Source organism: Astyanax mexicanus, chromosome 25 (assembly GCF_023375975.1).
Source record: "Astyanax mexicanus isolate ESR-SI-001 chromosome 25, AstMex3_surface, whole genome shotgun sequence".
In the NCBI taxonomy this organism is placed as follows: Eukaryota; Metazoa; Chordata; class Actinopteri; order Characiformes; family Acestrorhamphidae; genus Astyanax; species Astyanax mexicanus.
Window position 1 is genome coordinate 23,960,564 of NC_064432.1, and position 14,722 is coordinate 23,975,285.

The 14,722-nt window shown below is 41.4% G+C and overlaps 1 protein-coding gene across 6 annotated transcripts in view; it reads left to right on the top strand.

Annotated features, from left to right (window-relative positions):
* Positions 1 to 14,722, top strand: part of fam184b (family with sequence similarity 184 member B) — a 276,012-nt gene that overhangs the window by 39,796 nt on the left and 221,494 nt on the right. For 4 of the 6 annotated variants that reach the window (XM_049472161.1, XM_049472162.1, XM_049472163.1 and 1 more), the window contains 14 exons: positions 710 to 982; positions 2,626 to 2,721; positions 3,864 to 4,061; positions 4,397 to 4,491; positions 5,220 to 5,337; positions 6,174 to 6,365; positions 6,669 to 6,888; positions 7,588 to 7,718; positions 8,230 to 8,390; positions 9,130 to 9,306; positions 10,723 to 10,831; positions 10,941 to 11,045; positions 12,027 to 12,322; positions 12,892 to 14,447. In XM_049472161.1, coding sequence (XP_049328118.1) covers positions 710 to 982; positions 2,626 to 2,721; positions 3,864 to 4,061; positions 4,397 to 4,491; positions 5,220 to 5,337; positions 6,174 to 6,365; positions 6,669 to 6,888; positions 7,588 to 7,718; positions 8,230 to 8,390; positions 9,130 to 9,306; positions 10,723 to 10,831; positions 10,941 to 11,045; positions 12,027 to 12,322; positions 12,892 to 12,982 — 2,262 coding nt within the window. In that variant the 3' untranslated portion in view covers positions 12,983 to 14,447. Of the gene's footprint in view, positions 1 to 709; positions 983 to 2,625; positions 2,722 to 3,863; positions 4,062 to 4,396; positions 4,492 to 5,219; positions 5,338 to 6,173; positions 6,366 to 6,668; positions 6,889 to 7,587; positions 7,719 to 8,229; positions 8,391 to 9,129; positions 9,307 to 10,722; positions 10,832 to 10,940; positions 11,046 to 12,026; positions 12,323 to 12,891; positions 14,448 to 14,722 lie in introns of those variants that run through there. The other 2 variants (XR_007429454.1, XM_049472160.1) reach the window with 2 other exon arrangements.

The window sequence follows — 14,722 nt, forward strand, 5'->3', positions numbered from 1 at the left end:
ATTTATAAAGTTTTAAAAGTTCAGAAATCAATATTTGGAGTTTTCATGCATTTTGGCATCATGTTCTCTTCCACCAGTCCTACACACTGCTTTTGGATAACTTTATGCATTTACTGCTGTTATATACAGCTATATATATAGTTTTAGAACAGCCCTATTGTTTAGTATTCCAGTAGCTGTATGATTCAGACAAGCTGCTTCAACTGTCAGACCTCTTCACTGCTGAAACTGAGACTTAGTCCAGTCATGTAAATCTGAGCTAAGGCTAAAGCTGTTTCCATGTGGGTCAGCCAGACGTCTTCCTGTAGCTCCAGTTTCCAAGCGTATTTTGAAGGTGTAGAAAACAGTAATCTGTAATTTCTTTAAAGAAAAGACTTCTACTTTTAATCGTTACAGAGTTCTCTGTGTTTCTGTGTCTTTTTCTAGTTATTATAATGATGAAAATGTGAATGTGCTGTGTGCAAGTGGAAGTAGAAAGTGCAGTAACTCAATCTGTTTCAGCACTGCTTTACTACAGACAAAGACTTTGGAAATCCATTTCCAACACTCAATTTATTTTCAATACTACAGACCAGCTGTAAGCTGTAAACCAAAAAATTGCTTCGTTTTTTTATACAATAAATGTTTCACCATCTGCTACAATCATGTTTTAATCGTTATTCCCGTATTGATATCCAGAGTTATTTAATGTAAGTGTGTTGTATTCCAGCACGCTGACGCCCTATCCTCCATGCGTCTGGAGCTTCAGCGCGCTCACGCCGAGGAGATCCGCCGCCTGCAGCAGGAGGTGGAGAAGGAGCGAGGGAGCGACCGGGAGGAGCTGGAGGAAGAGAAGAGGCGGGTGCAGCAGAAGATGGAGGAGGAGAAGGGTCGTCTGAAGGAGCAGCTGAGGAAAGCTCTGGAGGAAGTGATCCGTAAACACGCCAGCGAGCTGCGCCAGAACCATGCCTCCCTGGAGGAGGAGAAGAAGAAATCCCAGCAGGTACGACCTGCAGTCCCCACAGCAGCGCATTACCTGCACACTGCTGCTGTTGGAAACACAACCGACCTGTACCGACACTAATAACTATATACCATAATATTACACTAATACACAACACAATAATACACTACGAGGTGCACTAGATTATAAGGTTTATAAGGTTAGATTATAATTTTAAGAGACACTATAAGGAACTTCTAATTCAGCAGGTCTTGCTGCTGGGTGGTTTTGGGGGGGTTGCTAACTAAGTTAAGTAAAGCTAAGCTAAGTAGACAAAACTGTAATAAAAAAGCTTTTAAAAGTCAAACAAGCGCTGGATTTTAATTAACACAGAAACTTTTTATTTGGGAGAGTTAAGCGCTTCCGTTTATTTACAGTTAGCTTACATTCCCGAATTTCTCTAGCACTAAGGCTGAAGCATTAGCAGCTAACCGCTAGCGCTAGGCTAATGCCGCCAGACAGAGCTACACTGAGGAACCCTGAGTGTTCCAGTAAGCCAGGGCGATATTAGCTAGTGGTTCGTCCCAGGTAGCTTGTTTTGACATGGTAAACGCGCAGGCTACAGTCCGATATGCTCATCTCTGAATGGCAAAAGAGCGCATTTAGAGTATAACCCAGCAGTGCTGTTTGGGGTTAGGTACCAGCTAGTAATACTCAACTCTGAACGAGGAAATAGCAGTTGGCAGGCAATGCTAAGCCCCGGTGCTGGATAACTAAACTAAAAATTCCTTTATAACGCTGTACTTCAGCAGAGTGGCTTTACTGATCCTTACAGCCTGACTGGTAAAATTCATACATAAGCCGCACTGAATTATAAAATTTTTGGAACAATTTACGATTGAAAAAAATATGGTACACTGTTTTCTGTCTGTGCAAAACTGTTCATATATATTTGTTTAAAATATTACTTTAAAGGGCTCCGAGTGGTCCAGCGGACTGAGGCGCTGCCACTGTGATCGGGTGATCACTGGTTCAAATCCCAGTCATGCAGCTTGCCATCATCTGCTTGAGCCCTGAGAGAGCCCAATGGCCAATAATAAAAAGTATAAATATATACAAATATATACATTATTTCATAAGAAAAGCTTACTGTAAAGTCTGTAAACTTATATTTTAAACTTAAAATTTTAGTTTGTTTTAACAATTTGACCCTTTGTTTTCCCCAACCCAATTGTTTTGTATTTTGCACCACCTTAATTCTTCTAAGCATTACATTATTACAGTATTATTAGGAGACACATATAGACAGCCATTATCTTCAAAAGAATGTCTTCAGTTGAGATAATATAGCAACATAATTTTAATACCTGTGTGAATTTGACAACCCCTTTTGATTAGCTCTTTGTAGAGTCTCTGGACTTTACTTTCTGATTAACGTTATTGAGCCGGCTGTAAGTGACCGTGGAAAATTTCCCAAACGCTTCTGGTCGGCTGCACCACTGCCCGGATGTTTTATTGTAGTAATGGATTAAAATGAACTGATGTGTTCAGTCAAGTGCAGAGCTCTTATTGAGTATAAATATTTAATTAGCCATAACTACATTATATCACATAATATCACATTATATCACATCATCACTGATCCATATACAGCTGTAAAACAGATATATTGCTCCTTTGGTGAAATTTGTTTCTGTTCACAGGCTGAAGAAAAGAGGGAGGCAGTTGAGGAGCAGAGGCGGAGTCTAGAGACTGAGAGGGAGGAGCTACGCGAACAGCTGCAGCTCTCCAATACAGAGGTGAGATTCTATTGGTCCTGAAACACCCAGAGCTTCATGTTTTTTTTTTTTTCTGAGCAAATATAAACGTGTAAGTCTGCTGTTTCTATAGTATCCCAGGTGGTTGCTATGGGATAGCTCGGTGGTTGATATGGAATCCCAGGTTTAGGCTTTTTTATGTATTTTTTTACACTACAGTCTTATTTCTGAGGCAGTAGAAACACGTATAAGCCTGTAGTTTCTATAGTATCCCAGGTTGTTGCTAAGGAGTAGCTTGATGGTTGCTGTGGTATTCCAGGTTCATGTTTTATTATGTATTCTTTTACACTATAGTTTTATTTCTAAGCCAAAATAAACACTTATAAGCTAGTAATTTCTATAGTATCCCAGGTTGTTGCTAAGGGGTAGCTTGGTGGTTGCTATGGTATCCCAGGTTTATGCTTCATTATGTATTTTTTTACACTATAGTTTTATTTCTGAGCCAATATAAACACTTATAAGTTTCTATAGTGTCCCATGTTGTTGCTACAGTATCTTCCAAAAGTGCATACATCTGTAATGTTTTTTATTATAATATCTATATATTTTTTTTATGAGACAAAACAATTTGACACTCCATGTTTTTTTTATTTCTGAGCCAATATAAACATATAATAAGTCTGATGTTTCTGTAGTATCCCATGTTGTTGCTAAGGAGTATGCACAATACAAAGAACCCCCAGTGAGCGCAAGACTCACATATAAGGGGAAACCATCCTACCACTGGTCAAACGGCTTTTAAATTCATTTTAAAGTGTCCTTATACATTCACACAGGTCTTATATATTTTAGTGTATAGTAGTGCCAGTAATGGAAGCAGTTATAGTTCAAGTAAGCTTGGATGTAATCAGTAGTGGAGTGAGATGTTGCTATTGGGTAGTTCGCTTAGGTGGCTCAGAGATTTTGCAATGGTTGTGTGGATCTCTGGATTAATTTATAGGACTGTAAAGTGATTAAGAATCACTGTGCTACACTGTAAATCATTAGAAATATCTTATCTGAGCAAATAATTAAACAATACTTATATTTTTCTGAATGAGACTGCAGATTTACGTCATGCATTCTGACCTCTGCAATAATGTAATATAATAATATATATTTACGTTTATCTGTTTGTGTTGCAGATAAGTAAACTGGAAGCAGTCATCCAGGCACTGGAGAAGGAGAAGGAGGAAGCTGGGAGGAAGGAGGAGGAGAGAAAAAGGGAACAGGAAAGGGAAAAAGAGAAAAAGGAAGTCAGGCTGCAGCCGCTGTGTGGACAGGAGTGTGAGGAACTGAGGAAGGAGCTAGATCACACTCGCCACAGCATGCAGGAACTGCAGGTATACACACAATCACACAGCATTACCCAGAGCCCCAGAAATTCATACAGAATTTCCTATCTTACAGCCTGATCAAAGAGGGTCGCAATGCTCATTGCTATCTTACATCCTGACTATTTTAATGCCTTCCGCCTGCGTCGTTTAAATAGCAGCAGTGCTTTTTACACACATGCACAGGCAGCAGTGCACAAACCCAACCTTTATATCAACAATAAACAGAATACTAAATCAAATAACATTGCTGTTCACGTAAATGAGCTGCTGGTGCACCTTCACAACATGAACAAGCAGATCAGATTAATAATGGATTATAATAAATTAATGTTTTTCTGCAGGGGGAGTTTGAGAGGCTGCAGGGGGAGACCTCCACTCTGAACAGAGAACGAGATCTACTGGAGCAGTCCAGCCACAGCATGGAGGAGAGGATCAGGTGTGTGTTTAGTTACCCTCGAACTGCACTGACACTGCCAGATTAATAACACTGCACTGACGTTTATATCAACTCTATTCATATGAATATATTAGACCTATTTGAATGTATGATGACTTTTTAACATTAATTTATAAGTTGTCTCTCCAGGGGAGTATGGGTTTCCCCTTTATATATTAGCTGTGATATTACAAGTGATAATATGTAATAGTGTGTGTGTGTGTGTGTGTGTGATGGTAAATGTGATAATACAAGTGCATTTGATTGTTCCTGTAATAGAACATGCCATGGTACATTTGATAGAATGTGTGATAGTGTGTGTGTGTGTGATAATACTTTGATAGTACAAGTGATAGTACATTTGATGGTTTGTGTGATAGTACGTGTGTGTGTGTGTTTGTGTGTGTGTGTTATAGTACATGTGATAGTGTAAATGCAATGACAGGTGTTATACATGTGAAATTATATTTACATTTGATCCTTGATGAGTGCTTGATTTGACCAAAGTCACTAGCTGATGTTCACATGGACAATTCTAGCCAGACGCTGCCAGCCACCATCATTACCCCCCACTGCACTGTCCACTGTGGGTGGTAATATTAGCCTTCTATGAGCACACTGACCAGTGTTCAACCTCACTCACAGGATACAACCTATGTACTCAATGTAACACTGTGTGTGTGTGTGTGTGTGTGTGTGTGTGTGTGTGCGCATGCGTGTGTGTGAAGGCTCCAGTTTGAGAAGCATTTCTCTGATCATGTGGCGGATCTTCAGAAAGAGAGAGAGAAGGAGCTCAGAGACGTCAACCACCGCTGGCAGCTCAGACTGCAGGAACTACAGACACAGGTACAGAACTAACACACACGCACACACACACATACTTACACACACTCAAAAACATTTATTTAATGTAGTGTTTCTGGATTTCTGTGTTTCTTTACCCTCATCACTCCCATTGTGATGCTGATCGGTACAGGCATCTGTTAGCGGATGTATCAGATCTGGGGATCCAGCGCTTCCCTCCTAATGCTCTGTGATTCTGCATAGTGATGCTGCAATGATTAATGGCAGCTGAAAAAGAGACGGAGTCTCACATATATTAAATGGCACTGCTAGTGATAGGGCGAGTTATAATGAGTGGGTGGAGTACTTGGAATTCCAAACTGGTGAGAAAATGCGATATTATACTGGTTTAGTTCATATATGTACAGAGTTTCTTTAATTTTACCAAATTGAAAACCTCTGGAATATAATCAAGAGGAAGGTGAATGATCACAAACCATCAAACCAAACTGAACTGCTTGAATTTTTGCATAAAGTTATCCAAAAGTAGTGTGCAAGACTGGTGGAGAAAAACTGTGATTAAAAACCAGGGTTATTCCACCAAATATTGATTTCTGAACTCCTAAAGCTTTATGAATATGAACTTGTTTTCTTTGTATTATTTGAGGTCTGAAAGCTCTGCATCTTTTTTGTTATTTTAGACATTTCTCATTTTCTGCAAATAAATGCTCTAAATTGCAATATTTTTATTTGGAATTTGAGAGAAATGTTGTCTGTAGTTTTTAGAATCAATCAACAATCTTCATTTTACTCAAAAATAAACCTATAAATAGCAAAATCAGAGAAACTGATTCAGAAACTGAAGTGATCTCTTTATTTTTTCCCCATTGTCCCTCTAGCTGGAGGAGAAGAGAGCTCTCTCTGAGAAGAGTAAGGAGGAGAGAGAGAGGGAGATCTGCTATGGGAACGGAGAGATGGAAAGGATGAAACTGGAGATCCAGAAAACCAGAGAAATGAACAGTTCCCTCAGAGCCCAGCTCCACTCCACCATCCAGGAGAAGGAGAGGCTGATGAAGAAGCAGCAGCTACAGGTCAGCACAGCATATCACTTAACACAGACACCAAGAACCTGACGATGATGCGTATCACATTGTGTTTAGACATACTGTAAGGAAGGCGATACAATGTGATATTATAAAAACACTATCATATCTTTTTAGCCAATCAGAACAGTGGGATCTTATGACAATACTGCCCTCTAGTGGCTGGGGCTTAAACACAACAATGAATGATCCACTTCTGACACCAATCTTTACTTGTAAAGTAGGTTTTTGAAGGTTATTAATGCTTTTGAAGTCTGTCGGTGCTCCATGCTCTGTGTTGATGTGCTGCAGGTGGTACAGGAGGAAGATGAGGATGAGGAGGAGGCGGTGAGGGAGGATAAGGAGAGGGAGGAGGTGAGGGTGGAGTGCGGCTGGCGTCAGCGGGAGGAGGAGTTATTACGGGTGGAGAAACTGAACCACCAGCGTGCCATACAAACTCTGGAGTCCCGAGCCAGTGAAGAACTGCAGGCCGAGAAACAGCGTCTCCACACACAGCACAAACTACAGCTGGGTAATTCATACTGCAATAACACACAGCACAAACTACAGCTGGGTAATTCATACTGCAATAACACACACAGCACAAACTACAGCTGGGTAATTCATACTGCAATAGCACACACAACACAAACTACAGCTGGGTAATTCATACTGCAATAACACACACAGCAAAAATTACAGCTGGGTAATTCATACTGCAATAACACTCTGATTTCAGATTGATCGTACACAGTGATCTTCCAGATGATCCTGTAGTGAGCAGAGTCTATAATCCTATCTTTACTCAGCTTAATTAGGGTATAGATTTAGTGTCCTATTAAATAACTCAACTCAACATTTTCTAAATAGATGCAGCACCGTGTCCAGATCGTGCCCAATTATGTTGTTATCCCTTTCTGGTGTCATGTAATTGATTGTGTGGAGCAGGGCTGTTAAATTTAGTGCTTTGGTTACAATTCTCTCATACCTCATGGCAAAGAACTCACTGAGGATGTGAAAACTCACTGAGGATTGCTCTCCACAAAGATGGAGGCTGTAAGAAGACACCCTGAAACTGAGCTAGAGCATGATGGCCATGATCATACAGCATTTTAACAGGGTGGGTTCCACTCAGAACAGGCCAGGGTAGTTAGGGTAACTCCCAGAAAGCCTAAACAGTTTTACACTGATTTTTACTGTGTGATTTTAACACTGCGTTTTTTCTGTGCAGAGAAGCAGAAGGCGGAGCTAACTCAGCAGCACACAGAGTGGGTGAGACAGGTGACCCAGAGACACATGCAGCAGATAGAGGACCTTCAGACCGAACTCCAAACACACACTCAGATGATGGCCCTGCAGCAGGTAAACCAGAACCTGCCCACTTTTTATCTCCAATGTTATATTAGAAAATTACTCCAAACTTCTAGAGGAAACCTGTGAGCGAATCCAAAATTAATGGAGCTAAATGGCTAAAAAGTCAAATTAAAAACAGGATATTTCTTTGAATTTTGGAAAGGAGAATAATGTAAAAGCAAAGAGCACGTGGGGCACTAAGTGGGTACACCTTCTAAAAAGACTAAAAAGAATATTTTCCAGTCCTGGACATCATTAATATTTTTGTTGATAAATGTGAGACGAGCCACAGTTCTTTCTTTGTGGTTCTGGGTTCTTTCGGGACCTCCTGGATGAGCTGGCCATGCCCTTTTGGAGGGATTTCGGTAGGCTGGTCACTCTTGGGCCACCTTTTGAATATACTGTTGAATTTCTTGGGATTGGAGCATAATGTGAAGCTTTTTGAGATCTTTTATCCGCTACATGTTGTCAGACAGGTTCTATTTAAGTGAGTTCTTGATTCCACCTTTTTCTCCTGCAGGATCTGAAGCAGCAGAACCGAGTGCAGTCTCTCGAGCGGCAGCTGGATGAGAGGAGCAGTGAGGTTCAGGAGCTGAAGAGAGAGAACGAGGAGCTGCGGGAACGAGTGACCGTCCTCAACACCGAGAGAGAGGCCAGCACCAATCACAGATATTCAAACAGGTCAGCTTTCTCTCATGCTTCTGACCTCAAACTAAAATATATTATTCTTTATTATAACAGCGTGCATCCATTTTTTTTACTATTATTAAGCACACCGGACCATGATGGGTGTGTAAAAACTTAAAACAATTATTTGTATGACAATTAATTAGTTTAATCTTCAACAAACTGCCCTACTTCCTTAGATTTAGCACTCTGTTTTTTGTGAATAAACTGTATTTTATTTATTTAAAAGGGTCATATTATACCTCTTTTTACACAGGCTATACAAAACACTGAGATAGAAGCCCAAAACTCATTATTTGGAAAGACTTACATCTCCCTTATCTGCTGACTTGCCATAGACAGTAGGCATAGATCCCTCCCTCAGACGAAGTCTGCTGGCTAATCCTGCTGTGTATTGTGCTGTGTAAGAGGTTCTTAACCAAAGACTGATCCAGTGATTGGTGCCTTGGTGGGGGTTGACGGGTGAGGTGTGGAGCCAAGATGGTTTTATGCAGGTTTTCTTACTCCGACATCACAATAAGGGAGGAGCATCCAAACGGCTCATAGAAGCAAATTATTCCTGACACCAAACTCTTTCAGCTGATTCACAGGAAACAGGTGGATGGATAGATTTTTTGGTGCTTGGAGTGTTTATAGGGGAAGTCGAGACCCAAGTGAAAATACCAAAGCCTGCAAAAGTGAGTTTTGCATAATATATTGCCCTTAAAATTTGTTGTTTGTGCATGTTTTGTAGTTCTTGGAGGGATAAACGGAACGAGTGTGGAAAGATGATGGAAGAAAGCAGTGATGAACTCCAAGAGGAGATGGAGAACATGAGAAAAGAGCACAGGAAGGAGATCCAGACCATAATGTCAGACTTTGGCTCCGCCCAGAACCAACTACAGACCCGCATTGTCTCCTTGGAAACAGAGTACCTACTACATCCACTGCATCCACTACACCCTCTATACCCACTATAACCACTATACCCATTACATCATCAATAATGCATTAAGACCTGAGCGTGTGCACAAACCACCGACTGACTACTGAACTGATCTGCAAAAGGCATGAATTTAAAGCATTTTAGAGCAAGAACTAGTGTTGTCTCTGTATGCAGAAGTAGAATATCTTATAGGAGCGTATGATAGAATGGCAAGTGACTAGATGGTGTGATGATGTTTGTGTGTTTATACAACATTCAGCACTAGAAGAGGCTCAATCTAATGATTATCCCTTTAAGGCATAGTGGTTTTAATTTTTATTTCTCTTCATACCACACCTTATTTACTTATTTATGTATTACTTACTTGCTTATCTATTCTTAATATAGTGTTACATGGCATATCTACGTCCAATACAGTGACGCATAAAAGTATGTGATAAATAAAAACATATATGTTATATATAGGGGTGTAAACGATACAGAAAGTTCATGGTTCGGTTCACAGAGAGAGAGAAAGACACGGCACGAGTGAGAGAGAGACAGAGAGAGAGAGAGGACGTGAGAGAGAGAAAGAGAGAGATGGCATGAATGAGAGAGAGACACGGTACGAGTGAGAGAGAGATGGCGTGATGGAGAGAGAAAGAGAGATGGCATGAGTGAGACAGAGATGTGAGAGAGAGAAAGATGGTGCGAGTGAGAGAGAGAGAGAGAGAGAGAGACTGCACGAGTGAGAGAGATGACGTGAGAGAGGGAGAGAGAGATGCCGCGAATGAGAGAGAGATGGCTCGAGTAAGTGGAAGAAAGACAGAAACACAGCGTGAGTAAGAGAGAGACACGGCATGAGTGAGAGAGAGATGTGTGAGAGAGAAAGATGGTGCGAGTGAGAGAGAGACATGACGTTAGAGAGAGAGATGACGTGAGAGAGAGAAAGAGAGAGAGGGAGAGAGAGATGCCGCAAGTGAGAGAGGGAGATGGCTTGAGTAAGTGGGAGAAAGACAGAAACACAGCGTGAGTAAGAGAGAGACACGGCATGCGCGAGAGAGACTTGGGGCGAGAGAGAGTGAGACACGGCACGAGTGAGAGAGAGAGACACGATGTGTGCGAGAGAGACATGGCGCGAGAGAGTGTGACAGAGAGACGCCGAGAGTGAGAAGGAGACAGTACGAGTGCCTAACCCTGTGTTCACAATGGAATGCAACGGCCGACCATTTATTTACTAAGGCAGGGCGCAAACCGAACCGTGACCCGTACCTGTTAAAAAAGAATACACATAGCGTTACACCCCTAGTGTAGAGGCATGGGGGGTGGTCATGATATTCTGATATGAATGTATAATCAGTAGCTATATATACAGTCTTTGTGTATACGCATTAATGTTTAATGTGTTGTGTGTGAGTAAAGGCTGAGAGAGAGGGAGGAGAAAGGGAAGAGGAGAGTGGAGGATCTGCACACCATCGCCAAACTGCAGGACAAGCTGAGCGAGAGAGATCAGCTGATCAAGAGACTGGTGGTTAGTATAGATCTCACACACACACTCAGCTAATCAGATTCTTTATACACTCTCGGCATGTGGCAAACTAATCTTTCTCAATATGTTTTCCCCTTTGTATCTTCTCTAGGAAGATGTGCATCAGCTATCCCAGCATCCCCCTCACAGCCGAGACGGAACCGCCAAACTCTACGACTCCAGAACCCGGCCAGGAAATCCCAACCCGGTGATAAAGGTCTCTCACACGCACATTGCTATCTTCCTCCTCACACCTGCATCATTTAAATAGCATCAAAGCTTCTAAATATATCTACACTGAGCGTAGTGGTCTGAAAGTGAAGTGTGTTTTTACTTTCTCGGTCACATGACATCGCGTTCAGTAGCTCCTCCATTTCCACTCGCTATTGTGTTTACGTGAATAAGCCCAAAGTGTAATTATTGTGTGTGGCAGTGGATAAATAGCTATTTTATTAAACGCAAGGTGACAAAACACATACATGATCGTTCCAGACTCTAATAAAATCACAGAGGACCCCCCCATAAAATTACCCCAGGACTCCCCTGAGAAACTAATCCTCTCCGGATAGGGTTATAGAGAGAATTAGTACATGCCTTTTGCCCGGTCTGTGGCTTGCCTAAAGGTCGCTTAAATAGAGTCCTTTCACATTTATTAAAGTGCCCTTAAATAATATTTTATTTAAAAAATGCCTACTTATATTTAAGACATTTAGACAAGTGTAGCTACAGTATAGCTTTATCATTTAGAAGCTAGGAGCTAAAGCTTTGTAGCCCAAATTAAACACATTTAATAAAAAAAACACAAAGAACTGTCCAAACAGTTTTACCTTTTATTCAACCTTTTATTCTGGCAGAGTAAAAACAATTGTTTGCACAATTTAATGTACTAAAACTTCAATGTACTGAAACAGGAGCAGATATTTTAGAATACAGTATGGAGTGTACAGCAGAGTTCACATTGAGGCCCCTGTCTTTAGTAAATGATTTGTGTTATTATTGTGAATTATAATGAACAATAATAATTAATTGCTGCCCCACCTGCCCTCTTTCTGAGGACATACGCTGGGCCTGTGTGTGTTACAGAGACGCTGCAGCAGCAGTGTGTTTTCTGCAGTGATGAGTGTGTGTGTGTGTGTATGTGTTCTGTATGGAGGTGGATGCTGATCTCTTCTGAACCCGTCTGATTTTTCTCCTGCAGAAGATGGTTGAAGACGTGCCGCCCCGCGTGACCAGCGTGCCCAACCTCAGTGCACTGGAGGGGGGCTCCCCCAAGACCTCCCGCTCCCCCAGCATGGAGCAGCAGTGTCCCCGCAGCCTGTCCGGGTCAGAACCCTGTGGCCGGAGCGTCCTGCTGTCCCGCTCCAACACCCCCAGTTCCCCCCACACGGACCCCCGCTCCCCCCACACGGACCCCCGAGCTGCTGCACGACACACCCAGCCCCCCAGCCAGGACCTCCAGCACCAGATACACCTCAACTACAGCCAGCACCTCCGGTAATCACACACACAAACTATACACACACACACATAATATACACACACACACTATACACTAAAACATAAACACTATACACGCACCCAGCCAGGATTTCCAGCACCAGATACAACTCAACTACGGCCAGCACCTCCGGTAATCACACACACACACACACACACACTGTACACACAACACACACACTCTCTATATACACACAAATACACACACACTATATACAGTACACACACACAGCCAGCCTCACAGCCAGGACCTTTAACATCAGTTATGCCTCAATTTTACACACTACGCATACTATAGACACACACACTCTGTACACACACTCACAATATACACATTTTACACACACACAGTACACACACACACTCATACATACATGTTATACATGCACTGTACACACACGGTATATAAACGCATGCGCACACTGTACACACACACATGCTATATACATACACAAGCATACGCACTCTACACACTTTTTTATACATTCTACACACACTGCATGTAGTGTGCATGTCTGTATTCTCTGGTTAATCTCTGTATGTGTGTGTGTGTGTGTGTGTTTTAGGACTCCATCTGAACAGAGGGTGATTGAAACCGGGCCGGATCCTCAGGATCCACAGAGACAGGAGTGGTTCACCAAATACTTCTCCTTCTAATCGAACTGGAACCACCGGCTCCCCGTCTGACCCAGACTCTCACAGACCTTCCATTCCACACAGAGAGACGGATCAGAACCGGGCCGGGTTCAGAAGAACACTCAGACCTCTGCAGTACAAGGACTCGCTCCGTTTTTACTCTATTTAACCAGCAGTTCACTCAGACGCACTGGTTTCTGTTCTCATGCGTTTGATTGTACTCGTTACTGTGAAAGTGAAGGAAACCTGAAGCCTCACGTCCTAAACGCTTACCGGAGCTGCCGTGATATGTGGCTATGCAACTTTTCAGGGATATTTTACAGACACGGATTAAGCCTAGTCCCTAATAACAGATTAAGACGTTTCAGTTTTCAGCTTTAAAAGCTTTACATTCTAAATATAAACCTTCAGAAAAGGTTTCAGACTCTCCAACTTCTGCCCTGGATTTCTTATTTACCTGCAACTGACAGCTGTAAACTCCTGACAGTATGATCGAGCACTGATACATATAGAATGTTACATATGCATTGTTGAAAGTGTGTGTGTGTGTGTGTTATGGATTTGTTATATGATCTGATAAATGCAAGAGATTGTTTGTTGTTTGTTTAAATGAACGGTTCACCAAAAAATGCAGTATTACCTTCGTCTTAAACATCAGCAGAAATATATTTTACATTTAAAGTTACAGGGCCCTGAGCAAGGTGTGTTGTGATGCTCAATGCTATCTTACACCCTGCCAAAAGTTTATTTTCACACCTTCTGCCTCTGTCAGTGTGTTCAGGTAAATTTATGGCATATTGCTATCTTGGAAGCAGAAAACACAGGTGCACCACTGGCTGAACACAACCTAGACAGACGTCAACAGTCAACAGATGTTCATTGCTATCATATACTTACATGGACACGCAGCAGTGCACAAACCAACCTTTACATCAATAATAAACAGAATACTGTTCCTGTAAGCGGATCAGTTTCTTCTAATGAGAAGCACAAAAGTACTGCACTGTTAAAAAAGCACAGTGAGAGCACACTTGGCTTTTAAAGGAAATGGCAAGTAACATGCTGATTGGTTTATTGCACGTTACAGACAAAACACACCCATGATTAACTAAGAGAATTAGTATGTACCTTTCGTGCATCTCAAGCTGCCAAGGTGTACTTTTCCCGTTGTTACAATAGCAAAGACACACTAAATAATGCCCTCTGACTTTGGACAGGTCCAACAGATTACAGTGCTGTATCTACTGTAACTATAGATTAACCCTTATTTATAAATACTAATAAAAGAAGGAATCCGAGGGGAATCTGTTTCACTCATTCTGGTGTGAGATGAACCTGCAGGACCTGAATAATTCAGCTGATCCAGACGGAGAATACCGCTGCTGTGTTTAAGAGGAGGGTACATTTGCGTGCATTTCATTTTTTGGAGAACTGTTCTTTTGAATGTTTATTAAATATCATATATATAAAAAATATATGTGCCAAATTCTGACTGTCTGACTGAGCACTGAATGTTAAAGGGTTAAAGCTGCTATTATTAAGATTCAAGCACAAACCATACAAAGCAGTCAAGCTCAAACTTTGCAAATTCATCTGTGGCCCATGTAGGAAAATTGTAATGTGTAAATTATTTTGGTCGCTATTAGCCAATCAGTTTTAGGCAAGCTTTTGACCAGCTAAACAATTACCAATCAGGATTAAAATAATATATGTATTTTTTTGAAGCATTCTATTATGCGGTAAAGTTTTGAATATTAAATA